The sequence below is a fragment of the Camelina sativa genome, chromosome 1, assembly GCF_030686135.1.
Source record: "Camelina sativa cultivar CO46 ecotype springtype chromosome 1, ASM3068613v1".
Classification (NCBI taxonomy): Eukaryota; Viridiplantae; Streptophyta; class Magnoliopsida; order Brassicales; family Brassicaceae; genus Camelina; species Camelina sativa.
This window is the reverse complement of record NC_141880.1, coordinates 7,578,772-7,605,558: the sequence shown is the minus strand read 5'-3', so window position 1 is coordinate 7,605,558 and position 26,787 is coordinate 7,578,772. Positions and strand designations below refer to the sequence as shown.

Genomic DNA, 26,787 nt, shown 5'->3' with positions numbered 1-26,787 from the left:
TGTTAGGAGTTTTTACTGTAATTATATCATAGCACTAATCGAATGCTATAATATATTTTATTGGATCACAAAATTCATGCTGTTTTATTTATTATTAGAATTTTTTTTTTCAAAATTTATTTAAATATATTTAAATTTTTACATTTCATAAAATAATCAACATACATAACATAAATTACATTAACCAAAATAAGTCTTACATAACAAAGTGTCACCAAGTCTTAAACAAAATAAAACTAACAATAAAACTAACATGACATGTACATGTAACCCAGCCTTTCTTACTTGTTGTAGCAAAGACTCTCTTTTAGCTGCTCACTTAGCGTTTCTTGAAATAGTCCATTGAACAGCTACTAGTTCACTTTGAATGTATGAAAAAGACATGTTAGTTATCCTCTCCATATATATCTGCTCATATGAAACAAAAGAATCGTGAGAAGCCACAATATGCCATTAACCCTATAAGCACATAGCAATCACATAGAGATAAATAAACCATAAATTGTAAGTGTTACCTATACATGAGCGGAAACCTACAAACCTTATTATTCAACGTTACAACATGTTCAAATAGACAACTAACAGATATAGGCAATGTGGGAACCTATACCAAGACATAAACACAAAAACATAATGAAACGGATAAAACAAGCAGAGCAATAAGATATATTCCAAACCTTCACAAGACTACCAAAACTTCCAATAAGATATTCCAACTCACATTATGAACTTGATGTACTCAAATGAAGCATGAGCAACTCCTACTAAGTAGGTCAAGCAATGACTCAGATAAGAAGAAGGAAAAAAATGTTACCATTTACAATTTGTTCCGAGAGAGAGAGAGAGTAAGAGTTGATGTCATGGACAGAGCAAGGTCCTCTGATCCACACTTGCACTGCCTTGCACCATAGCTCTAATTCATCAAAGATACAGAGAGTTAAAAGACAAGAGAGTCATATAAATATAATGAAATATTCTAATGTGTGATTTTTGAAAAAAACCAAGTTCATATTAGAGAGTGAGCAACAAAATACACATAAAAGATCATTGTTACAACAAGAACCTGAACATGAAGAAGAAATGCAGCCAATTCCATTGTCAAAAATGTGAACATCAATGCAAACAGACCAGACCACCTTTCCGGCTAGAACACATAGTGACTCTGTATCTACTGCACGGCTTTCACTGCAACCACCAAAACTTATCGAAATCCTACAGTAGCAATGTCCTATGTGTTTCAAGAAGACGTTGAAGCTGAATTATGGTAAATGAGACGAACAAAAAAACACGATTAGTCAACCAAAACTTATCCATCAATGGCAGAATGCGCCAAAACAAATTGTATTAAGTTCCATAGTTAGAAACGTTACTTTGAGGTTTCCTCTCCTGTAACCTCATTGCCATTCTCAAATACCTTCTATAGTAATACATTGAGAACAAAATTAAACACTCAATTTACCAAACAAAACCAGTAACTAAATAACACAGTCCAACTCAAAACCACAAGTTTACCTTGAATAACTCGTTCGACTTCCTTAGATTACTACTTACTCCAGAATTAGCTTCACCATCTTGTGTTTGTAATTGCTCAGCATCAGCAGCAGCATTGGCGTTTTCATTAGCTTGAATAGAATGCTCAATCTACAAGATCTCTTTCTCCAGATTCGCAAATCTCTCGATTATCGCAGGCGTGTTTACAAATCTACAAAATTAAAGAAACATAATCAGCAACAAGTTCAAAATTGTCTTATCAAGATCTTCTTCCACTCACATACACACCAATAATGCAAACAAAATTGACATAATGAGAATCTGAAATTAGAAATTGTCAACAAAAAAATCGAAGAATCGGGATTCAGGGAATTAAAATTACCGATCAAAAGTGGATTTGGTGAACCAAGGAGAGTGAAAAGAAGGAGGATGAAGAGAGATGGAGTAACCTCCTTTAGAGATCTGATCTCTAGCAAATTGGAGATGAGAGACGAAAGGTTTGAAATTCTAGAAGCTAGCTTATGCTTCTTACTCTCACAGAAGAGCCCAGATCGACTCTTAAAAAACACAATCAAACACAAAATTCAAAACACAATTCAACCACAAAAAGAAGATCAAACAAAGTAAATTGAATCAGAAGTGAGAGAGATAGACCTCGTGCGAGTAGGAGTGAGTTGAAACAAAGCGGAATCGAGTATAGCTCGAGAATCCATGGTGGTGGCTGGCTACGAAGAGAGAAAGGGAGAAACGAGGAAGATGAGGCATAAACCCTAAACTGGAATCGGGCTCCTCACTGAGAGAGCCAATGAGGTGAGAGAGAGACGGGGAAGATGAGGCATAAACCCTAAATCAACCAAAATTTCGATTTAGGGTTTGGGTGAGCTGGGTCGTAGGAATTGGAGATGGATGAGGTGGCTAAGATGGAAGAGGGTGGGAGAGATGGTTCAGCAACAACGGCGGAGTAGATCTGCGAGGAGGATGGAGGGAGAAGAAGATGGTTTCCTCAAGAACTGTTTTTCTTTTGGTCGAAATTTTTCTTTTTTTCATTTTTGTCTCCAAACCAATGTAAAAGAAAGGAAAAATTGTGGCGCTTAAGTTAATATTTTCTAAGTTATGGCGCTTAACTCAATATTTTCGAGCAAATGTTGGCGGAATATGTGATTTGGTTTCTTAGCATTGTTTTAGTGTTATTATAGAACAATCGAAAAAATAATTACTCTATCATAGCAGTTGTGGAAAATGAGCTATCGTCATGTGCTATTAATGTGAATATTTGTTGTAGTGTCTTTAAAGTCCCTCCTCCTCCATATCTAGTTGTTATGATTCCTTTTTTGACCTCTTCTCTTTCTTTCTCCAATAGGGAAACTAATATTAGTTCCAAAAGAAAAAGTCACCTCACTTACTGTTATCCAAGTCCAGTATTGCGTAAGACATGTCTATTATTTGATATGTATTGAATTTTTTCACATTTTAGTCCCCAAGAAATAAGAATAACTAGAAAAGAAAAAGAAAAGTAAATTACAAGAGAAAAAGGACAACACCATGAATAACCAAAACACTAAGTGTTGATTCCCTTCTTCATGGCATAGTCCCTACTTTGGTGATCTGTCGTTTTCCCTCTTCAATCTTTGATAATTCTCTGTTTACATTCGCCAACCCTTCCTGTTATATATATCTAAGTAGATTTGTATAATTAATAGCAGAATAAATTGTTTTTTTTCTTTAATATGTTTTCTTCGTCACTAATTTGTTCTTCTCCTTTTTTTTGATAACCACTAAAACTAGGTTTTAATTGACTAAGAAAGAGCCACATCTCTTTATCGGGTATCGCATCAAACTAAAATTAAGTCAAGCGCAATGTTACCCCACTGGACTCGAGTTATAGTTAATAGTTATGCATAGAAAGGGATAATCTTCTTAGCAAAAAAAATAGAAAGGGATAATCTACAGTTTATAAGTTATAGAGTTGTTTCGAAGAAAATATACTAATTTGATCATTACATAAAGAAAACTAACAAAAAAAGTTGTTTTAGAGACGATCACTGTTTTGGAGATTTCACCCACAAAAAAAAATCACTGTTTTGAGAGATGTGCGGTCATTGATTAATTTGTTCTAATATTACTAGTGACGATACGTAATTGCAAAAAGTTACTATTTTTGGTTTTTGTCGGTTGAAACACACGAAAGGTTTATATTTTGTCCTATTGTTTTTAATTATGTAAGAAGTTAAAAATGGCACCCCTACCACATTGAGGACGTACGGTTGGTTGGTGGGTTTAGGATTTTTGCCAGCCATTGCCAATCAAAACTTTCACGTCAATTAAAATCTCCTCCACATCTCCATAAATCACATGATTACCACATCAATTGGCTCGTGTTTCTAGCCAGTTTTTTGGCTGTGTTCTGCGGAAGTATTCGGTGCTACTATATATCTACTAAAATGCCGAATATCAATAATTTTCTGATATTATAAGTTTTTATATAGCCCAACAGACAAAAATCATAATTAAATTCTAACCAATTATATTATAATTCATGGATTTAACTAGGTATATATATTAATATATACTGAATGCATAACGAAGTATTGTATTTCCCAACAATGGATTCTTTGATTAGAAAATAATCAATCTCCTAGTTTTAGAAATCATATGATTTCGTATTATCAAATGAAGAATTGATGTTGGGTACGTTGGGTTGTGTGGCCTGTGTGTGAAGGGGAAAGTACGTAGATTAGAAAGAGTCAACATTTTGGTACTCAACTTACTCCGATCCTCTATATATTACACATTACTCTCCATTATCCCTTAGTCACTTCATACTCTTCCTATAATCTATATATATACACCTACATGCTTTTAAGCCTTTTATATATATAATATATATACTTACGCTATTACACATATAGACACACATATGTATACACATTTATACATACATATTGTTGCATATCACACACAGGTTTGAGAGTGATGTTGGTTGTTGACAGAAGATAGAGAGCACTAAGGATGACATGCAAGTACATATACATATATATCATCACACCGCATGTGGATGTTAAAATATGTATAACACATTCAAGAAAGAAAAGATAAAGAGAGAGAGAGAGAGAGAGAGAGATAGGGGAGAGAAAGAGAAAGAGCCTGCATCTAATCTTCTGTGCTCTCTATACTTCTGTCACCACCTTTATTTCTTCTTCTCTCTTACCTACATACACACACACACACACATTCACATATATGCATAATACCTACATATGAGTACGTACATACCACATATCCGTAAGGTTGATTTATGTTTTGTGAACATTTACTTAATTTTTTTGCCACTAGAATGAATTCAGCGCAGGTGAAGATTATTTTTGTGGATAATTTGATATGTCATATCGTGTTATGGAAACACCAATGTTGGTAATATATATAGCATTTGCAATGTACATATAGTCTGATGCAGTTTGCTTTAGAAATTTTAATAGTTTCTTCATTATTTCCAACAACTACATTGCATTGTGAAATTTATTACAACTAAATTTTCTTATATAGTTCATTTAATTCGTTTGGCAGAAAACAACAATCACGATGACGCTGTCAAACATGTTTTGTTGTCTTAACACAGGTCTTCTTATGAGATTGGATGGATATGAAAATAGAGTAGAAATTCTAAAATTGGACACAACACAGAAAGTCGAAAACGAATAAAATATCATGGATTTTTCTTCTTCAAGGCAAGTGGTTACAATTTACAATGTCTCTTTGTCTTATCTCTATATATGTACAAAAGAAAAAAAGCTATCATGATTTTCAACATCACCGTGTCCTACCTTGTATTTTTCTTTTGGTTTCAGCCGATTGCATAATCTGCCAGAGATACAAAGTTCAAATACCTCCATTTCTTTATATCTGTCTGGCCAAGATCTACTCCCCTTCCGCATCAGCTATGTTCTAAGAACCTACTGGTAGACTCGTTCTCGGAATCAAAAACCAACCATGTGATGTCGGCTCGTTTCCCCACGGCCTTGGAACTTCTCTTTGCATTAGAAGAAGAATCTGAATTCTTGTCCATATACAATAGTATAAGGTTTCATTAATAGACTTATCAATTGTTATGTGCACTGAAAGCCTATGTGTTCTCTAGTTGTTTGTGTGTGTGTGTGTTTTTTTTAAAAGTTTTCGTTAGGGTTGAACATTGGGATAACGTCCTATTTCCCCATCAAAACTATCTTATCGTACTAGATGGAGCCGGAACTTTGACATCGTCGTAAGTATCCACAAAACAAGATCTCTCAACCTATATATCTCCAAATCTAAAGTTCTCATTTACTTCTCCATATTTTTTGGTTTAATCGATTTACAAATTAAACCGCTAGAAAACCAGTCAAACCAGATATAAAACATAGTTTAAAACCCGATTGACCTTATAAACCCGACCCGGTCTAAGAATTTTTATAACCCGATCAGAAATTCTCAAACCTAAGAACCCTAAAATCATCATTTTCTAAAATCATCATTTTCTAAAATCATGAACACCGTCTCTTGCATTGGGGCAATATGTTTCAGGTGGGTGCATAAACCCAGCCAATTTCCTACCAAACTCTCGCTTATCCACCACTGGCGCCAAGAGAAGCCCTCGTGACTTCCACATTCCAGTAATCATTTGTGTTCTTAATTGATTTTGGAGTTGAAAAAAATTTGTAATTTGAGAATTTTTTTTGCAGATTTTATCTTCATTTCTGATCGGATTTGATGTGTTCTTGGTTCAGTGAACCATGATTCCAATCACCAGAACTTGAATAAACCCAACTAAGAGTTTTGGAGCTGCAATCGTCTATAAAAAAGGACCACGTGAATCTCCATTATATACAACAATTATGATTGATCTTTTATGTCAATTTGGTTGAATTGTTTATTTGATTTTTCTTGGATGCAGTGGATTTTCTGGGTTGGACGGACCATTCATCCGAGCAGCCTTCATTAGCATTCAAAAGCAGAAGCTGATTTTTTTTTTTTGGGTTTTTAGAAGTTCACAGTTGCTTTATCTTTGTTTGTATTGAGCTTTGACATTTTTGAGATCTGGTCATATTTGTTTAAATGGATTTTTCTATTTCTTCTTCTCTCTGGGTTATTTGATGTGGATGATCTGGTTAAACGTTAATGAAAATATGATATAGTGTTCGTTGAGATGGGGAAAAGAGATTTAAAAAATAAAAAAGAATTGGTGATTTAATTATATAAACGGGTCGAAATCAGGTTGAAATCGGTTTACAACTTTTGTTAGTTGGTTAGACAACCAATAAACCAATAATTAACCAATTAAACCTGTATTTATGGAGAAATTGATGAGAATTATGGATTCAAGGAGATTTAGAAATAAAATTTTGGATTTGGAGAGATATAGGATGAGAGACATTTGTGCAGAGATATTTAAGACGAGGTGAAAGTTCTGGCTTTATCTAGTAAGATGTGATAATTTTCATGTGGAACTAGGACGTTTTCCCGTTGAACATTAGTTTTTATGGACTTTATTCAGATCCTCGAAAGAAAACAAGAACAAAACTGGTAAAAACAAAAAATGGCCTGCTAAAAGAATAAGATTTCTTCTCGGATATGTAAAATCGATCTCTGACCAATAATATAACAAATTAAAACAATTGTTGAGTTGGTAGAGTATTGCAGAGGCAGCCTGGTTGATTGATAAGTTTTGAGATACGGCTAACTCCAATTGCACAACTAAGCGATTACAAACTGATAAGAACAGAGAGAGGCTAGCACATCACTAGCTCAGCTCCCAACACACCATAAGAGAGAGAGTCTAGCACATCACTAGCTCACCTCTCCAAACACAAGCATATCGCTTGCCCAACATTCACAATCACAATATTCAACATAATGAAGAAGATGAGCTTCCAAGGCTCTTTTAAACTCATTCTGCAACGGCAAGGCCTCTCTTTCTTTTCGAGTCTTTCCTCCACTCTTTGCTCTACTCCACGTCATCAATTTGTTTCTTCTTCTTTAAGTAGTACGATGATGAATCGTATCATTGATGGATGAAAATAGAGTAAAAGTTCTAAAGTTGGACAGAAAGCCTAAGAGATTACATAGTGTACAGTACAAACTTAAACATTTGCGTTTTCATATTATGATACACTAATCATCGTAACATGAAAACTAAAACGCAAATATACAATCGCAGCCAAAGTTTGTTCCAACACACACTCGGATAATATATAACTCTTGCTAACTCTCACACACAACAAAAGTCAGAGAAAAGAGTCTACAGAGCATGAACCGCTGATTCGATTTCACCGTCCTTTAAATCAGCAGTTTCTCTGAACGACTGGCTATGGAGATGCCTAGTGAAACTAGTTGTCGTGTCCAAGAAATATAGAATCGATGACATTATACAACAGCACACAAACATCGGGATGGGCCCGAAGGTCCATAGGAAAAGCGGGAAGGAGAAGTAGAAAGACCGCAATCCAAGAGACCAGAAGTAGCTAGCTCGGTTCAGGTTTCTAGACACGTACTCACAGTGTTCTCTTTTCCCTCTCGAGACAGGCACTGTGACTAGGAAACTTACGTGAGCGTAGTACCTGATTGACTGGACGTTGCAGAGAAAGGCCATGAGGAAGCAGATCAGGATTGCAAAGTTCTTGATTGATGCTAAGAGAGGGCTTCTGCTCCCATATACAAGACTTGTCGGTTTGGATTTTGAATCTGAAGAGTTGCTTATAAAGACGCCTATGATGGAACATAGAGTGATTGCTGCTGTGGCTAAAAGTGTTGATGCCATTATGTTGTTCCGGATTGTTTGAACAGCCAAGGTACCGTTTTTCAATGGCTCCTGCAAATAGCAATAAATAAACTTATATCATCTTAATGAACAGTCAGACACATGACATGACTGTGTTCTTATGTTTCTCATGTCTATGACACTGTTCCTATCTAATATAAAGCATTAACTAGCTCCAAGATTCTAGCTGTGATGCATTGATTTGACAAGAACAAGAAAAAGCAAGAGTTCTTGAAAAAGCTCAAGCTTCAGACCACCATCTACTTCAACATTCACCATACTTATGGCAGATTCAAATCTAACAACATCACTTGACAGCTGAAACACTCGACTTCTCCTAAGCCCTGGCTCAATTTTGCTATATGATAAATTCAGGACACAAAAGCATTCCCCTTTATCCCTAATTTCATAAGAGATCCTTAAGAATCTCAATACCCAATTCCTAAAATCACCGAACAGAACAGCTCCATTGCCGAAAACCTCGCCTTTCAAATACAAAATCCCAAACGAATCCGACAACATAAACCCTAATCTAGACTCCCAAAATCTCCAGAATCAGAAAATACCCAAAAAAAATAGAAAAGGAGAGTGGGAAGAGAGAAACGTACAGTCATCATAGAGAAGACCCATTGTCGTCTAGATTCAGCGTTGAGAGAGATAACAGTGAGCTTGGGACGGTGAAGTATAGCGTAGACTAGCCAGACATGATAAGCTACCATCACGAGGAGACCCGTCGGCACAAGCACTAAATCCAAAGATTCCTCCTTCCACATTTCTACTTCGCCGCAGAGCTAGCTACTCGCAATTCGTACGGTTGTTTCCCTGATCGGAGAAGGATCCGATGCCGGACAAAAAAAAAGATTTTGTACAGAGACAACAAGTTTGAGACGACGAACAAGGCAGTGACAGCTAAAAAGCACAGAGCTTTTTTTACCTTTGACTTTGAGAAGAAGTGCTTAAGGTTTTAGTCACACGTGTTAAAGTTAACAAACTCTAGAGGAGAGTCAGGAGACTATCGAATTGTCACACGTGTTTATATTTCATTCAAAAGTCCAAACCAATCTAAATAAACCGGTTTATATTTAATGGGCTTAAAATATGGGCCGGATAATTAATTTTGATAAGTTTTACAAGCGTGTGAGAGAGACCGGAGATTTCGTGCGTAATTTTAACCCAAGAAAAAAAAAAAAAAAGAAAGATAAAAATCTTCGAGGGAACATTTCCAGAAACCCTAACTTCAACGGGAACCCAAAAATCAGAATCTCCAGATCGAGAGAGAGAAATAGAAGATTCTGGGTTCTATTGGAATGTAGTGTGAAGGAAACTAGGGTTTCTTCTCCAGTTGAAATTTTCTCTTTCTCAAGGCGTCAAATTAAGTAATGTCAAGTGACCAAAGAGAAGGCTCGCAGGAGACGACGACGGTGGAAGGTAACGGAACAATTGGAGGTAATAATAATTCGCATCCTTCGACAATGATGAGAGCTACATCTACGGTGGTTTCTTGCCAGAGACTGAGGCTGAACCCTAACAACGAGCATAGACCGGATAGTTACGAAGATCTGCAGCTTGATTTCCCAAACTCGATTTACTCTAGTCTTGAGAAGTACTTGCCTCCTAATATGCTTGTCTCGAATCGGGATGAGAAAGTTAAATTCATGACTGACATTATGCTTAGGCATCTTCCTCATGGAGAGCGTTCCAGAGTAAGTTCTAGATTTGGACCTTTAGTTTCTGAATTTGTGTGGGTTGATGAGATTGGGAATTTCTTTGTGAAGTTCCTTTAGTTCGACCCACTTGGTTAGTTTTGATTTACATCTCATTTAGCTTTTGCTGCTATAGATATAGGCCTCACGTTAGTTAAGTTAGTTATAGAAAGTTCGATCTGGTTTGATGATGATTGAAGAAACTGGCAGTGTAGATTGAATTGAGCATATGAATTTTACTTAAGTAGGTTTCTTTTTGCTGATGCTACAGGCTCAAAGGCACAGGGAGTATAGGCAGAAGATAATATCAAATTATCAGGTGTGAATCTTTCAACTTCATTCTGTTCCATATTGTTCTGCTCCAGTCATCAGTTTAGTAGTTTGATGTGTGTTTTCCTACTGCAGCCACTTCACAAGGAGTTGTATACTCTAGTTCCCACAGTCTGCTTTGTTCCCACTTTCCTAAAGGCGATTAATGAAAACACAGAGGAAAGCTTCAGAAACATTATATCTGAACCTTCTCCTGGTGTTTTCGTCTTTGATATGCTCCAGCCTAGCTTTTGCGAGTTGATGCTATCCGAGGTAGTGTTGGATCCTTTTTCTTTTTTTGGTTTTTTTTTCCTTTCCTTTCCGTTACCTTTTATATTTTGTTCATGTGCCACTGTTTGACTATGCAGATAGACAATTTTGAAAGGTGGGTAGGTGAGACCAAATTCCGGATAATGAGACCAAACACCATGAATAAATATGGTGCTGTGCTTGACGACTTTGGTCTTGATACCATGCTTGACAAACTCATGGAGGGTTTTATTCGTCCCATTTCTAAAGGCAAAATACTAAAATTAAATCCACTACAGAGACTATTATTACTCGAAAGTCCATTTATATGTTACAGTTTTATCTAAATAAGCTACTTAACATCTTTTGTTTTGTAGTATTCTTCAATGATGTGGGTGGAGCAACTCTGGATTCTCACCATGGTTTTGTTGTTGAATATGGTAAAGATAGGGATGTTGATTTAGGTGAGACCCTTTGACAGATCCTGCATAATTTTCACATGTCCTGACTAGTTGTCCTAAATGCAGATATACTCCAATTCCCAAGTTTTTCTGGTTGAAAATAATTAGATCTTATAAATTGGCAGGCTTTCATGTGGATGATTCAGAAGTAACTCTGAATGTTTGTTTGGGTAAAGAATTTGTGGGAGGAGAGCTATTTTTCCGAGGCACGCGATGTGAAAAACATGTGAACACAGCAACTAAGTCAGATGTATGCTATTTTTTTTATCTGTTACTTTCTTGTCTTCTTACATTCCATATATGGCTGGCTGATGGCTAATTTCAAATTCTGCTTGTTTGCGAAAGCAGGAAATATATGATTATGATCATGTGCCAGGACAAGCTGTACTCCACCGTGGGCGCCACCGCCATGGTGCCAGAGCCACAACATCAGGGCATCGGGTCAATATGCTTCTATGGTGCAGAAGGTAAATAACAACTGAAATTTGCCTCTGGACTGCTTTACATTTTCCTTGCCTATGAATTCTTTTGTTTCTTATTTTTTTTTCTTGCGTGTTTTTAAATGCAGCTCTGTGTTTAGAGAGCTCAAAACTCATCAGAAGGAATTCTCCAGCTGGTGTGGAGAGTGCTTTTGTGAAAAGAGAGAGGAAAAAGTGCGGTCGATTGATGCTCTAAGAAAGGTAAGCCTTTGAATGATCAAGCCTATAGCCGTATGTTTACTGCAATGGTCGATGATTATATGTTCTCTATTGCTATTGCAGAAATTGTTTAAAGCAGCACGTCAAATCCAAGCTTGATGAACACTAATAAGACACGTAATAAACCTATATTGGATGACTTTAGAATCCGAGATCAAGCCTTGAAGAACTGGTCCTGTTTTAAGCTGACTTAAAACTGAGCCAATGTAGAAATCATTTGAAGTATATGGGTCTCTGTTTATCGTTTCTCGACTCTTTGATAATTATGTACATGAAATCTAGTCTCAAACTTCACTTGTACCACAAGGAGTTATATTTTTATCCGATTTTTGTTGTCTTTTTAGTTTAAGTAAGAATTGGTGTTATCTAATTGAATTTGGTGATGCTCTGCTCTCTTAAACTTCCATATTCGTTGCTCTACGGAGTTGTGCTCTTCATCGATGGCTAGAGCCACAAATAACGGTTTTTTTGCTCTAATAGAACCTCTTAAGGATTGTTTTGGTAGTCTCTATTGAATAGTTTGGAGGAGAATTAGGGCCATTTGCACGTTGAACTAAATAATGGAAGAGAGAAGAAAAGATTTGAAGGTGTTTTGTTTCTGTCTAGTTATTTCATGGCAAGACAAATCGAAATTGGTTGTGAAACGGTACTACCAACCCAATTTAGTTGACTTTAAGGCTATTCATTGAATCCTTCCTTATGGATCTGTTATTTATGTCTCTTTTATACTCACCCTTACACATTCATTTTTCTCACCAAATTCAATTTTGTTTGTTTTTTTGGGGCTTTTTGGTATCCTTTTGACTATCTATGTTGATACGATGTTTATATGATTATACCAAATAAATTGAGCTTTCTTTAGCGATGTAGATGAAAGTACAATCTGTTCATCTTCATTATATTATAAAATCAATAAGAATGATTATTATAGGGGTCTGATTGAAATCTCTTAAAGATTTGATGTCTAGGTGTGTGCCTAAGTCGTTAAAAACACAACTAATTTGGCTTCATTCTGCAGATCTTCTCAATGTTAATGTTCAATAAAGGATTCTTTAGGATCTGACTGAATTTTTCTTCAAAGATTTGATGTTTAGGTGTTGTTCTTTTTTGCCAGTTAGTTATTGATATTTGGTGATCTTATGATTGTGTTGTTAGTTCTGTGCTTCAGTTTTGATCCTTACTGTTTTCTTTTGAATTCTGAAGTTGGAATATTTTTGAAAGTAGTCTGTTTTCAATATGATATTACTGAAGTTGGAATATTTTGAAACTAGTCTGTTTTATATAATTTCAAAAAAAAAAAAAAAAGTTGGAATGTTTTGATTAGTTTATCAAGAAGACTGAGAATTTTCATATCGTGGGATGAACAAAATTGAGAATCTTGCATGTGTACCTCTTTAGGGCCACTAGAAGAAAAAGAATAGAGAGAGTACAAGAGTACAAATTATTTAAAACAGACTAGTTTCATATCACATTAGAAATTAGGTCAAGTTATATAATTTAACATTTTATTTTTGGGAAGATGCCATAGTTTTTATATATTTAGTTATAAGCTAATGGATGATACATTAACATTTGGTTGCAGCCGTTTTGTTGGAATCTAATTACATGAACATGAACAAGAACAAGTTAACTGAATAAACGGTGGTTAGTGCTCCTTGCATGTATATTTTATTAGTAAACTTATTTAATTTAGTCAAATTATTATTGGGTTTTCCACATTCAAGACAAGATGCCTAATTGTGAGGTAGATCACATGCTATTCGATTCCACTAACTCATTATTACAACACAAAATAACCTATAAGCATACTCAAATATAATGATAATTCAAACACGATAAACAAAATTGTTCTCCAAAATGTATCAAATCTAACCATAACCATAATATATTATTCCCTCCATTTTAAATTACTTGTTGTTTAAGGTTTTTCACACAGATTAAGAAAATAATTAAATTTTCTATTTTATCCCTTCTTTAACATATATTCTAATTTTTTTAATGGTCAAAGCATTAAAATAGTTAGGATAAAATTGATATTTTTACCAAACATATGTATTAGAATTCTAAAACGACAAATATTGATAAACAAAATTTTTACTCTAGAATAATAAAAAAAAACCAGACGGAGTATCGGTCTTATTCTTATCCATTACCAAAAAAAATATACATATCATTCTTAAACCAAAAACAAATTGGACTCGTACTCTTAAAATATAAGTAAACTTACATAGTTACATGTATATATCAACGTTAGAAGAAATTTTTTGATTAAATTGTGATTTGTATTACTGACTTACTGTTGTCAATCTTTTCACAACCCAAATTCAAGTTTTGTTAGTGTAGTTGTATGAATTGTAGATGACATAAACCGACTCAAATTTTTTGACATTAAACATAAGTGGGAACTAGTACCAATACATACATATCTAGAGGTCACATAAACATTCAACCTCCGAATCGTATTATTATAGTCAAATGATCATCTTATATATCAGAGCATTATTCATAATCATTAATTGTAAACAACTTATAGTGGTCCACTTGAAGAAATGACGTATCATCTGTTTTTTCCCTAATCATCCATTTTATATTTTATTGTGACTTATAAATTATTTTTTTCTGTATTTTACATCTCAAGCCACCACCACACTTAGTATAAAATCAATCTTGATGTGCTTATCAAACTTCAAAAAGAGAAGAGTCCAAGAAGAAGAAGAAGGGACAATGGGGAAAGTATTATCAGAGAAGATGAAGCTTGTGGTAGCATTGATCACACTTCAGTTCTGTTTTGCAGGCTTCCACATTGTCTCAAGGGTTGCTCTTAACATTGGTGTCAGCAAAGTTGTGTACCCTGTTTATAGGAATATCCTTGCCCTTGTCCTCATAGGTCCATTCGCTTACTTCTTCGAAAAGTAAGTCCCCATATCTCTCCCATTTTTTTTCATATAGGTTTCTTGTAAAACTTACTAATTTTAGAAAGTTTTCTCTCTGATCTCATCTGAAATTTTGGGTAGTTTCAGAATGTTTGTTTCTTTTTATCTCATTTGGGATTAGCTTCATGAAATTTGTCCCTTTGGTTTTTGGATCTTTTGTTTTTGGTTATTTATATTCTTAACAATGCTTTGTATATCAACAGAAAGGAAAGGCCTCCACTCACATTCTCTTTACTGGCTCAGTTCTTCTTCTTGGCACTCATAGGGTAATAGCTTAACCAGAGAGAACAACAATAGCAACTGGTTCCTCAATTCTTAAATCAATGATTACAATTCTGAAACTCTGTTTGTCTGTTTCCAACATCAGAATCACAGCGAACCAAGGATTCTACCTACTGGGACTTTACTATGCAACTCCAACCTTTGCTTCCGCAATGCAGAACTCTGTTCCTGCCATCACTTTCATCATGGCTTGTACCCTAAGGTACCTAACAAACCACTTCTTTCATGGAAATAGTATTAATCATTTTATTGTGTGCATCTAACACTGATCTTCTGATGTGAATACAAGGTTAGAGCACATAGACCTAGTCAGGAAACATGGTGTGGCCAAAGTATTGGGAACCATTGTGAGCATCGGTGGAGCCACCGTGATCACATTGTACAGAGGATTTCCAATCTTTGACAAGAGTATTAACATGCAAGAAGAGGTAACCGGATCTGACAAACCACAGAACTGGAAACTAGGATGGTTATACTTAATGGGACATTGTCTATCATGGGCTGGTTGGATGGTTCTTCAAGCTCCTGTTCTAAAGCAATACCCGGCAAAGCTCACTTTAACATCGTTCACATGTTTCTTTGGCCTGATTCAGTTTCTGGTCATTGCTCTGTTTGTGGAAACTGATCTCAATAACTGGATCATCGCCTCTTGGGAAGAGCTCTTCACCATCCTATACGCTGTAAGCTCCTCTCTCTCCCTCTTCTTAATTTTACCTGATTTGAATCAATAATATTCACTAAATGAAGTTTTGTTTGGTCGTGCTTACAGGGGATAATAGCTTCCGGGTTGGTGGTTTATCTTCAGACATGGTGTATCTACAAAAGTGGTCCAGTCTTTGTAGCTGTCTTCCAGCCACTCCAGACACTTATTGTTGCTGCAATGGCATTTCTTATTCTTGGTGATCAGTTATACTCCGGAAGGTAAGCATTGCAAACGGTAATATCATGTTTTGTTCCTTTGAAAATTACTCTAACTAATTCAATCTTTCATTTGCAGGATTGTTGGTGCAGTGTTCATAATGTTGGGGCTCTATTTAGTTCTTTGGGGCAAAAACGAAGAAAGAAAACAAGTGCTTGGAGAGAGTCAACAAGATCCAGAGTCACTGACCAAACATCTACTTGAGGCACAACACAAGAAGACTAATTCTGAATCTGCAGTGTAAAAGGTTGGAAACACTTTTGCAAACACAGCGCAATGCTTCTCTGTACATACACACACAAGAACTTGGCCAACACACACAGGCTCCTCAAGTGGGTCTCTCATACAATGGCTATTCTAGTTGTTTACTTTTGAGTTGTAATCAAAATTGGGTTGCAATTAATTTCTAAATAAATGGAAATATGATAACCTTTAAATTCAAAGTTGACAATATAGAAGCAAAGAGTTAATGCATGTTGTGATCTGGTCTGGTTGGAGAAAGACCAATGTACTGGAGAAACTCATGTTTCATGCTACTGTGTACTGTCTTGAGCTTTCATACAACGAATCCATAACGTGGTCTGCATTTTTACAACAATGTATCTTCTTACTTGGGTTATATGACTTTTTTGCCTAGAACGCAATAAAAAAAACTGGGCAACATCAAAACAAAAAAAAAAAGAAAGAATTGGAAGACAATGACACATTGTAATGAGTTCTCTTGTATTAAGCGGCAAATTTTTGACTGTGTTGTTTCTCTTCAAGTCTTTGCATAGTTCTGTCTTCAAGTCTTTGCATAGTTCTGTCCTGATGAGTTACCACCAACCAAGCCTTTCGTCAAAGAAGACGACACCTGTAACTGTCTGTACTGTTTGTAACATAGCCGTGTTATAAGTAACCATACCATTCTGACATTCTCAAATGTAACATCAAGTCTTTTTTTTTTTTAGTTTTTGTAACATCCAGTAGTATCTAATCAAAATTGCTCTCTTCATTTATAGATAGGCCACTGAGATTGCTCTCTTCATTTATAGATAGGCCACTGAGATTGCTCTTCAGTCAAAATGGTTATTTTCGTTTTCAAATTAACTCTGTCAAATTTCTTCGGCTAAAGCCTCTACTCGTTTCCGATGTAATATTTTAGGATCCAATGGTTTATTGATGTTTAAAATTTGACTTGGAGAGCTCATGGCTTCAATACTTTCTTTACACGACTTATTCTGGATGACATTATAAATAAAAAAATACAAATTCATGTTTTGAATATTGTCAAGATCTTATTGGGAACTATATATCAAAAGAACAAGAATGGCTGTAATAAGAAAAATCAGATCAAGCTTTCTATTCTAGGCTGCATTATCCATCAAAAAGAAGTTGAATGTCAATCAACTTCTCAGAGCCCAGTGCATGATCATCATCTTTCCATCTTTCCCCACATTATAAAGATTCTCACAAACCAGAAAAATCAAATTTTAATACACAAAGACAGACAAAAATAGTTTAGGATCCTCAAGAGTCAATGATCATCCAGAAAGGATGCTAATTTTGTGACCCATGATCAAAAATTTGAGAGTCACAGAAAGGCAGTAATCGAAGTTCTGATTCTACTCCTACCGTTTGACAATTATGACAAAACTAATCAATATATGAAACAAAAAGGAGAAACCTTGATATCAAGTCGCTAGAAAGAAATACAATCCCACTAAACCACAAATAAAACCACTTCGCTGCAATAGCACATGGTGAAAACAAAAGGGAGTCTAAGTTCAACCATTGCGCAAACACAAAACATGATAAAAGAAGAAGAAGCAAAGCTTAAGATAGAGCAAGAGGAATGTTCTCGGACCTGTTTTGAAAGAAACTACCACACTACCTCACAGTGACGATGTCATCAATCTTCATAATCATCCTTACACATTCAGTTGCTAGAGTGATTGCACTGGTACTCACAAGTAGGGGTTGAACAACGTTTTCCTCCAAGATATTGGTGATTTGTCCTTTCCTCACATTTATACCGGCGTTGATTTCTCCTTGAGCATGTTTGTTCCTGAGTTCAGTCACAATAGCGATAGGGTTCAACCCTGCATTCTCGGCCAGAGTGTAAGGAATGACCTCAAGAGCTTCAGCGAAAGACTTCACACAGTAACCTTCCATACCATGAAGCACCTTAGCCCAAGCACCAAGCTGCCTTGAGAGCTCAATCTCTGGTGCACCACCTCCTGCAATCAAGAACCTCTTGCTCACCAGACACCTAACCACACATAACGCATCATGTAAACTCCTTTCAGCTTCATCTAGAACAAGCTGGTTGGAGCCACGGACGAGAACAGATGTAGTTCTTCCCATATCTTTAATTCCAGTGATCTTCAAAATCTTTCCATCTCCAAGGGAGGCCTCTTCAACAAGATCAGCGTGACCAAGCTTCTCAGCTCTGAAATGTTCAATATTGGCGATTGGCAAGCAGTTCAACGTCTTGGTGATGAATTCAATCTCATCTCTCTCAACATCCTTGATAACCATGATTTTAGCTTTGGCCAAATAGTGAAGTGATAAATCAGTGACAGCATCCCTCAAAATACTCTTCTGGATAAGCAACACATTGCAACCAGTTGCTTTAATCTTCTTAATCATCCCCAAGATGTAGTTCCTCTCCTCTTTCAAGATCCTATCCATCTGAGTATAGTCAGACACAACAATACTCTGCTCAATGTCAGTCTTGGGAGGTGAGATCTGGAACTGAATCACAGCAATCTTAGCATTCTCCACACGAGTCGGTCCACCAGCAGCACGGCTAACCTTCTTGTCAAAAACCAAACCTTTCACAGTATGTGTATCATCCACAGTCCCACCAAGCTTCTTAACAATCTTAATATCACGCAAATCAACAATCTCAGGCTTCTCCGGATCTATAACAGAGAGAACCGCATCTACAGCTAAAGGAGCAAGCAATGTAGAGTACTGACTAACAACCTTACTGTTAAGCGACGTGCTCGCAGATTTAACAAGCGAATCTCGATCAGTGAGCTCAACAGGAACAGCCATAGCCGTCAAAATATCAATAGCCTTACCACAAGCCTTGTGAAGCGAATCTGAGATCACAGTAGGGTGGATCCCGTTCGTGAGAAGCGATTGACACTCCTTGAGAAGCGCACCGGCGATTACAACGACAGTGGTGGTACCATCTCCGGCGGCTGAGTCTTGCGATTTAGAAAGCTCGACCAACATCTTCGCGGCTGGCTGCAAAACCTCCATCTTGTTGAGGATCGTAGCTCCGTCGTTAGTGATGATAACCTCACCGTTGGCCGTGGAAATCATCTTGTCCATACCTTTAGGACCCAAACTCGTACGGACGGCGTCAGAGACGGCGCGAGCAGAGTTGATGTTGGCGAATCTGATATCTTCTCTACGCTTGTTGTCTACGAACGACTCAGCTTTAGATCCACGGGGCTTCGATGCCATCGGTGCTGCTACCGCCGCCATTTCTTGCTATAATAAACTGAGAGAGATCGAGATTTCGGGTTTATGATTTCTACGGGAAAATGATCTGGAGTCGATGAACAAAAAACCCTAGATGGAGGAAGACGAGAGAGAGAGAGAGACTGTTCTGAAAACGAAAAAGAGAGAAAGATAATTAAAAAAAAAATTCAAAAAATCACTAGGGTTTAGCTCTTTGGTTTGTACAAATGGGCCTGATGAAATGAACTACATTTAGCCCAAAAAGGCCTAATTGTTATAAACAAACCATTGACTTTTTGATTAAACTGTCAAACTATACTATTGCTAGTAAAAGTAATAATGTCAATTTATAGTGTAAGATTTTCTATTAAAATAAAAAATTGTAAATAATTGACAATTCTCAACTTTTGCACGAAACTAGATTTTAACCCGCGGTACACCGCGGGATTATGTATTTTTGTATATTTTATATAACTTACTAAAAAAAACATTATGTTAGATCAAATATATGTTTTAAACTCTTTTACAATAATATTGAGATATTTGTAATTTTATTTTCTTTATCTATTTAAAAATTATTATTTTCACTTAAAATTTAATTAATCAAAATTCTTTTATTTTGGAATTTAATCAATCAAAATTAGTTGTTGTAAAAGTAAACATCTGTTAATATGTATAATACTTTGTCGTTAGTATAAAAATATTTAAATTTTATTCACCAATTTGAAATTAGTTAGTTTTGTCTATGAGTATGATGGAACAGGTTAGTGTTGGTTTTTAACTTTTTTCATATAAAATTAAGTTTTAAAATATATAAGTGTACTAATATTAACCTAATTCCCATCACATACTTATTATTATTTTTAGTCTAGGTTTGGACCCGTGGATAATAAAAAAAATAGTTATTAAAAAAAATAGTTAGTTTTGTATATGAGTATGATGGAGCGGGTTAGTGTTGATTTTTAACTCCTTTCATGTAAAATTAAGTTTTAAAATATTTTGTTTGTGTTTTTAAGCCAACCCGCAAAAATATATAAGTGTACTAATATTAACCTAATTCTCATCACATTCTTATGATTATTTTTAGTTTAGGTTTGGACCCGTGGATAAATAAAATTTTCCATAAACTATTGTTGCTTTTTTAGTATTGTTATTGATATTTACACAGATAATATTTTTGATATTACTCATATGACTAAATTTGATGTATTCACTATTTAAATTGTGCAACATGATATATATATATATGTATTTGACATCATAACTCTATAAATGACACATGTTTTTTTATTCAAAAAATATATATCATTTTGTGGAGGTTAAAACAAAATATATATATATATAGTATAATAAAATCATACATTATTAGTTTATTTTAATATTTTTTTTCTATCCATTTTGATATCAATTGTTCTATCCATTTTAACATAGAAAACATTAAACAATTTATGTGTAATGGAAAATATGTATAATGTCAAACCAGTTATGGAAAATCAAAATTGAATAAGGTAAGATATTATAGTTTCTTTTTTCATTAAAACATTTTAAAACTTGTAATTGAAAAGGAAAATAGAAATTGATGTTATTCAGATATTTAGGTAAATATATATTTCCAGATTTTCTGAATTTAATTTTTTTTTTTTTTGTATTAAATATTTTAATTATTATGGAATATTGTCCAACTTCAAGTCTTTTTCACAAAAATGCAGTGAAAATAATAATATAGATTGAATCAGATTGATAGCGTCTACAAGAATTTACAGTATACGAATGCAGTAAATTTTTAAATTACACCGACTGACTCTGTAAAAGCTCGAAAGCTTTGACAAGAACCGGTTTGAACCGATTCATGTCAATGCTAACGTTCTGCTGTACCAAATAAACCGACTTAAACGATTCCCACCCGCGTTTCGCAACCGCCGATGGATCTCTAACGATCTCGTGATCGCGTCCGTACTTCTGCATCAGCGTGCTCTCCTCCGGCGTGATCTTGTACTCCAGATACCTCAGATTCATCCCCTTCGATGGATCCTCGAAATCCGTCTTCGCCAGCCACTCGAATCCACCGATCGGAAGAATCTGAACCACCACCGCGTTCTCCGGCAAGAACACCATGTTTGTAAGCCCCGCGCCGTGAACGCCGACCATCACGTCGCATGAATTCACCGTTTGTGAGAAACTCGCGAGTCCCGTGTTCGCTTCCGCCACCACGACTTTGAATCCGATTAGCCTCGCCGCTCTCGCGATCTCGCCGGCGTTCGTGAATGCTCGCGATCTGCCTCTAGACAAAATCAGAATGCGTGGCCTCCGCCGCCGCATCTGTCTCGTAGTCACGGCGGCGTTAGGCAACGAGTAAGCGTCTCTTAGAAAACTTCGGAAATCGGACATGGAATACTCCAAATTCGAAGGATCGATCGTCAGCTCTTTGTAATACTCACGGTGGCGATTGAGACCGACGACGACGCTGCTGAAGCAGTGCGTTTCGTCTTCGTCGTCGATGTAAATCACTTCGTAGTTGGAGAGTTTCCTCAGTAAATCCCTAAATTTTTCGATCCACCGTGGATTCTTGTTTGTCACGAGGAACTGAACCTCGCCGTTGAATCTACGCGCCGTCGTGTACAGAGGAATCACGATGTCGGTGAAATCGTGGAAATTGTTCATCGAGTAGCCTCCGAGTGAGAAAAGCATCGCCGGAATGCTGTGATTTTTATCGCAACGCGAGAAATTAGCGTTCTGTAATTGGTCGTCTGCGTTTTGTTCCAATTTCACCGTCCATTCTCTAACGCGATTCATGGCCGCAGTATCACCTTTTCGCACGTAAGGTCTCATATGCCACGTGGAATTCCCCGAAAACGCAAACGTGATCGCTACAGAAACTGTCGCGGATTTGCCATGGATTCTCACGTCGCCGCTTACCTCGCACAACTCTGTTCTTTTTAGCTTGTTGCATATTGGTTTCATAGTTTTCTCCAATTTGCTTTCAATATCTGCAAATTCACCCAAAAGACCAAAAATATCAATAACTTTACTAAAACCAATAACAATACAAGACAACTATAGATAGAGAAAATAATTTGAGGTATGCGAACCTGTTATAACTTGTTCGTCGGAGATTGTAGTGTTGGTAGTAGTACAATTAAACGAATCAAGATGATTCTTAGGCAAGCTTGTGTCGTTGCAAACACTAAGCTTCTCATCTACAGAACTGACTAGGCTCTGAGTAATTACTCCATTTGATGTAATGTTATCTTGCTTCGTTGGGACAATGAGTTTCTCTAAATCTTCCGATGTTGCTTCGTTGCTGCTCGTTATTGCTTGCGGTTTCTGCGGTTCGGTTATTCTCAGCATTCGGAGACCATCGTCGTCCACTGATAATTGCAGCTCCACTGAAGAAACAAAAAGATAAACCGTTATGATTCATGATTAATGTTTATGCGTTTTCTGACGTTTTGGAAAACGTGGTAAGAGACATACCGACTGGTAGAGGGCTCAGATAAGGTTTAAAGACAGTGCAAAGAGTGAAGACGAAGAGAAGAGAGGCAATGAAAGCTCCATAGCCAAGTCTTTTCTGCTCGTTTTTGCTAAAACTTCGAGCAAGTATCGTATCGTAAAGAAGATTCTTCTCTGTCATTACTTTGTTTCTCAAGATACACAAACTTTTATAATCTTTCTTGTGCTACAAGAAATATTTGGAAACCAGTCTTCTCGCGAATGTAGAGAGATGAATGAATGAATGAATGAATGAATATGAGAGAGGGAGAGGATAGTTTTGAGGTATTTAAGAACTTGTTCTACGACATATATTGGTCGTGTCTCTAAAAATGTCTGGATTTTAAGACAGGATCAAGAAGAGAACGTTTAGGTGTTGAAGATAAAAATAAACGAATATTAGTGTATTGATAAAAGGAGAGTCTTATTAATTTTAAAATCATGGGGAGTGTCGGCATTGGAGAGGAAGGATTTGGAGGGCATGAAGTAGTTAGTCGAAGAAGAAGAAGTCTTAGTAAGCAGCTTAATTAATGCTCCCCACGATTCTTCTTTTTAGCTTCGTTAATATCGAGTACTTTAATAGATATAAATTATAATTAATGAACAACCAAAATGTACAAATTTTAACAAAGAATTAACAGAATTGTCAATCATGATTTCACTAGGAGTAGACAATCTATTGAATAGTTCTAAGCTGATCAAACTGTCGCATAACTCTGACAAAATATCCAGTTTCTCAAACTTTCTGGACGAGTTTATTCTATTTTTGCAAAAATTTATAGTACAATTTTAGTTAAATGTTTAGGATGACTGCTAAGCTTGTTCGGCAGTAGAGCTAGGCTAATAAAGCCATATATGTATGTTATTTTTTTGTAAACTTTTCTTTTCCAAATTAGATTGCCGATTATTTTTATCTAAATACACAGTGTGGCTGACAAAGAAAAAACAAATAAAATTGTGGAAACTACAACTTACACAAAAATGAGTATACTAAAAATATCGAACATATGGAAATTGATTAGAAGTTCATTAACTAGTACTTTTCTTTAATAAAATAATGGAAATGAAAGAAAGTTTTGTAGTTGACTGTTATGACAGACAACCAAAATCTAAATGATTGATTGTTCATTGTTTAGTTTTTGTTTCCTTGAGACCAATTAACGAAGGAGGCAGAATCAAAATGTGGCCTGAAAGCTATGAATCAACTAACAGTTGGTGAAGTATTTCTAGATTTATGTGATACTTGGTTGTTCGATTGTCGACTTTGGACGACTTTTACCCAACAATCTCTCATTACATTTTTTTTCATTTTTTTTCTATGTATATTTGAATTCAATAATTGATGGTATGGTCTTATGAAATTTTAACTATCTCCATCTAACTAGACTAAGTCCGTTGAAAAATAAAACATTATAGAGTAGTTAAAACATAATTAGTGATCGTTATCCTAATCTAATATCAGTAAATATATGACAAACGATTTTACATATACATGTCAAAACTTTTAGATGTTTGTGAACTATGATCATAATGTCATTGCGGATGTGACTGGTATAGTTGTGTAATTGTGTCATAACCAATCTTGCTACTGGTTATAATCATTGGTGCAGGTTTTCAAATCAATAGTGATTCCTTTTGTTAATGTTTGTTTACTATATAACTTGAGTCTTACTATGGAATCTGAAGGACTAAATCTACTTATAGAGAGAAACGTGCGGTGATTACCTCAACATCCAATTGAAATGTGTTAAGCACAATATGGGGGTTTCCATTAATTAATCTAGGTGGTAATAAGAAACATATAATAATAATAATAATAGCAATATAAGAAGGTTGTTAAGTAGGAAAGAGACATTCTAACAAGTTCCGCGTCTTATAGCCTATTTGGTGGGTCGCATGACTACGTACGTGTGCACCTTCCAATATACGATTTTTTTTTTGTTGAATTGTGATATGAAATTTAAATTGTGTTGATACATAGAAAAATATACTTATTTTTTAAAAGTTGGAAGAATCATCGGTTGGAAATGCATAATTTATGTTTTGTGACAAGATTGGTATAATAAGATAAAAAAAAAAAGATTATGAGCAAAGGATTCGTCATTTTCTGGTTAAAATTATTATTCATCATTCATCAAGCATTTTTTTTTGTGTGTCTCATTAACATTTTACAAATGCTCAGTGACAATATATATAATGCATGGCTCTATAAATAAATTGAGTAGAAATTGAATTCGTACCACTCGAAACCACAACAAGTAACTTTTTTTTTTTTTGGGTCAAACAACAAGTAACACAACATGTAGAAATGCTGGTATTTAATGGAAGAAACATATTACTTTCATAATCTACCAAAATACAATATGACAGCATTGTCTCTGGTCTTAATTAATAAAACAGAAAAAAACGTATTGTCTTTTTGTAACTAAAAAATAACATTATCTCTGGGCTTGACCGCCTTACGTTATATATGTTGTTCTGTAGTAACAAAAAAAACATAAAAACGTGAATCGTAGTACTATGTGCTCTTATTATACGCCATATTATAAATAAATGCCTCCGAGTTCATAGACCTTCTGAAATTATTATCTGAATTTTGTAGTTAAAGAGTCGAATGTGTAACCAAATGCAACTATTTGATATTTCTACGTTGCTTTTTTTTGGTCAATAGACTCAATACGTGAACTACAACAAACCGGCGGCTCATTAACTAAATCCATGCATTTGTAGGAAACGAAATCTATTATTTATTTATTTTTCTTAGTTAAATTATATGCTAGCCAGTAGCCATGGATTGATGGATGTTCATTCTAGACTACAATTAATATATATATGCTAACCTTTGTTCATGATAAACTCATGCCAAAAATTTATCCTAACTTGCTCACCCTCGAAACCAGTACTTGGATAAATCTAAAAAATATATATATATACTTCAAAGTATATAAAAATATATAATGATTTTGCGATGTTGATAGAACTAAAAAGAAAACAAACGGAAATAAGAGTTTTACTGTTCGCCACAAAATTAATTGGACTCTAAAACCAATTACTAACATATAGTATATTACTAGATTCAAATCCCCCTATCTCTCTGATTAACAATATATACGTACGCGAGGCCCAATGCAGACCTCAAATTACCAACGTGAAACACAACTTCAACTTGGAGAATGTCTCAAAAGTAATTTGAAAGTGAGTACGTAAACAAGATTTTTATCGACATAGCCGGACTAGTTTATAACTTTATTGACTTTTACATTGATATAAAGGTAACATATGGGACTAAAACTCTTAGCAAGGAAATTTACATTTGCACAAACGTCTGCTATTATCTACATCATAAATGCTACACTCGCAAGAAATAGGGTACTCTTTGATTTTATTAAAGCCTTTGATGCACGTCTTGTTCCCGTCCCACCCACAATTTTGTTCGAATACTTGTGACTTTATGCACACCTTATTCTCCAGAGATCTCACCTCTTTGTTAAAAAAAAAAAAAAAAAAATCACTCACACACAAAAATGGGGTTATATTATAAAGGGATCAAATTTATATGCAGCAAGTTTGATTTTTGAATACATAATCTTTTCTTATCGCGGATATTAATCAACATACCTTTCACGTGATTGAAAACACAAAACATGAGAACAAAAAAGACCATTAACAAGGTACTAGACTTCATGATGATTCCACAAAACTGTTTAAAACAATATTGTCCAAAATAATTAGAGAATAATTTTTAGAGAAAGGTTTTGGGAGAAGGCTGTTGTATTTCTGTTCTTGAGATAAACAGCTACAGATACATATAAATAGGATACTCAATAACCCTAATCTCATAATGCAACTCTACTTAAGCCCATATACAATAATAGCCCATGATCCATATTATCTTAATAGTCAGTGGCCCATATTTCCTATTACTCCATCGAGTTGGAGTGTGTTGGTCCATATTATCTAAATAGTCAGTGACCCATATTTTCTATTATCCTTTCAAGTTGGAGTGT

At 35.3% G+C, this 26,787-nt stretch overlaps 6 protein-coding genes, 3 long non-coding RNA genes and 1 other non-coding gene across 15 annotated transcripts; 4 read left to right on the top strand and 6 right to left on the bottom strand.

Annotated features, from left to right (window-relative positions):
* Nucleotides 1-100: 100 nt before the first annotated feature.
* LOC104787598 (uncharacterized) lies at nt 101-2,770 on the bottom strand. Of its 4 annotated transcripts, none has more exons than XR_002038199.2 (7): nt 2,146-2,770; nt 1,874-2,048; nt 1,513-1,702; nt 1,371-1,417; nt 1,064-1,254; nt 815-913; nt 101-408 (listed from the first exon to the last, which is right to left on the bottom strand). It is a non-coding gene; the product is annotated as an uncharacterized LOC104787598 (long non-coding RNA). The 4 variants fall into 4 exon arrangements; XR_015559291.1 differs by having other exon boundaries at nt 111-408; nt 1,371-1,414; XR_015559290.1 differs by lacking the exon at nt 1,874-2,048 and having other exon boundaries at nt 2,709-2,770.
* Nucleotides 2,771-4,542: 1,772 nt separating this feature from the next.
* Nucleotides 4,543-5,707, top strand: LOC147949641 (uncharacterized). 3 transcript variants are annotated; one of them, XR_015559312.1, is made up of 3 exons: nt 4,543-4,752; nt 5,108-5,216; nt 5,337-5,707. It is a non-coding gene; the product is annotated as an uncharacterized LOC147949641 (long non-coding RNA). The 3 variants fall into 3 exon arrangements; XR_015559313.1 differs by having other exon boundaries at nt 4,549-4,773; XR_015559311.1 differs by having other exon boundaries at nt 4,553-4,778.
* Nucleotides 5,708-6,011: 304 nt separating this feature from the next.
* LOC104783153 (uncharacterized) lies at nt 6,012-6,601 on the top strand. Its single transcript, XR_015559315.1, has 3 exons — nt 6,012-6,137; nt 6,207-6,333; nt 6,419-6,601. It is a non-coding gene; the product is annotated as an uncharacterized LOC104783153 (long non-coding RNA).
* Nucleotides 6,602-7,542: 941 nt separating this feature from the next.
* LOC104783145 (uncharacterized) lies at nt 7,543-9,253 on the bottom strand. Its single transcript, XM_010508249.3, has 2 exons — nt 8,890-9,253; nt 7,543-8,332 (listed from the first exon to the last, which is right to left on the bottom strand). Exons 1-2 carry the CDS (start codon nt 9,052-9,054, stop codon nt 7,763-7,765), a joined length of 735 nt encoding a protein of 244 aa, XP_010506551.1. The 5' UTR covers nt 9,055-9,253; the 3' UTR covers nt 7,543-7,762.
* Nucleotides 9,254-9,394: 141 nt separating this feature from the next.
* On the top strand, nt 9,395-12,101 carry LOC104783136 (2-oxoglutarate and iron-dependent oxygenase domain-containing protein CP2). Its single transcript, XM_010508239.3, has 9 exons — nt 9,395-9,984; nt 10,256-10,303; nt 10,390-10,566; nt 10,662-10,812; nt 10,920-11,006; nt 11,129-11,253; nt 11,352-11,470; nt 11,572-11,683; nt 11,765-12,101. Exons 1-9 carry the CDS (start codon nt 9,661-9,663, stop codon nt 11,798-11,800), a joined length of 1,179 nt encoding a protein of 392 aa, XP_010506541.1. The 5' UTR covers nt 9,395-9,660; the 3' UTR covers nt 11,801-12,101.
* Nucleotides 12,102-14,372: 2,271 nt separating this feature from the next.
* LOC104783128 (WAT1-related protein At3g18200-like) lies at nt 14,373-16,278 on the top strand. The gene is made up of 6 exons (XM_010508229.3): nt 14,373-14,613; nt 14,838-14,900; nt 15,002-15,118; nt 15,206-15,596; nt 15,686-15,837; nt 15,914-16,278. The coding sequence occupies exons 1-6, from the start codon at nt 14,426-14,428 to the stop codon at nt 16,077-16,079; spliced, it is 1,077 nt and encodes a 358-aa protein (XP_010506531.1). The 5' UTR covers nt 14,373-14,425; the 3' UTR covers nt 16,080-16,278.
* An 881-nt stretch (nt 16,279-17,159) lies between these two features.
* LOC147949640 (small nucleolar RNA snoR118) lies at nt 17,160-17,257 on the bottom strand. Its single transcript, XR_015565611.1, has one exon. It is a non-coding gene; the product is annotated as a small nucleolar RNA snoR118 (small nucleolar RNA).
* A 225-nt stretch (nt 17,258-17,482) lies between these two features.
* Nucleotides 17,483-19,483, bottom strand: LOC104783119 (T-complex protein 1 subunit delta). The gene has a single exon (XM_010508219.2). The coding sequence runs from the start codon at nt 19,313-19,315 to the stop codon at nt 17,705-17,707; it is 1,611 nt and encodes a 536-aa protein (XP_010506521.1). The 5' UTR covers nt 19,316-19,483; the 3' UTR covers nt 17,483-17,704.
* A 1,512-nt stretch (nt 19,484-20,995) lies between these two features.
* On the bottom strand, nt 20,996-23,329 carry LOC104783113 (beta-1,2-xylosyltransferase XYXT1-like). Its single transcript, XM_010508209.3, has 3 exons — nt 22,766-23,329; nt 22,381-22,677; nt 20,996-22,278 (listed from the first exon to the last, which is right to left on the bottom strand). Exons 1-3 carry the CDS (start codon nt 22,920-22,922, stop codon nt 21,080-21,082), a joined length of 1,653 nt encoding a protein of 550 aa, XP_010506511.1. The 5' UTR covers nt 22,923-23,329; the 3' UTR covers nt 20,996-21,079.
* A 2,664-nt stretch (nt 23,330-25,993) lies between these two features.
* LOC147949639 (defensin-like protein 229) lies at nt 25,994-26,552 on the bottom strand. The gene is made up of 2 exons (XM_087453394.1): nt 26,399-26,552; nt 25,994-26,262 (listed from the first exon to the last, which is right to left on the bottom strand). Exons 1-2 carry the CDS (start codon nt 26,463-26,465, stop codon nt 26,075-26,077), a joined length of 255 nt encoding a protein of 84 aa, XP_087309520.1. The 5' UTR covers nt 26,466-26,552; the 3' UTR covers nt 25,994-26,074.
* Between the last annotated feature and the right edge of the window lie 235 nt (nt 26,553-26,787).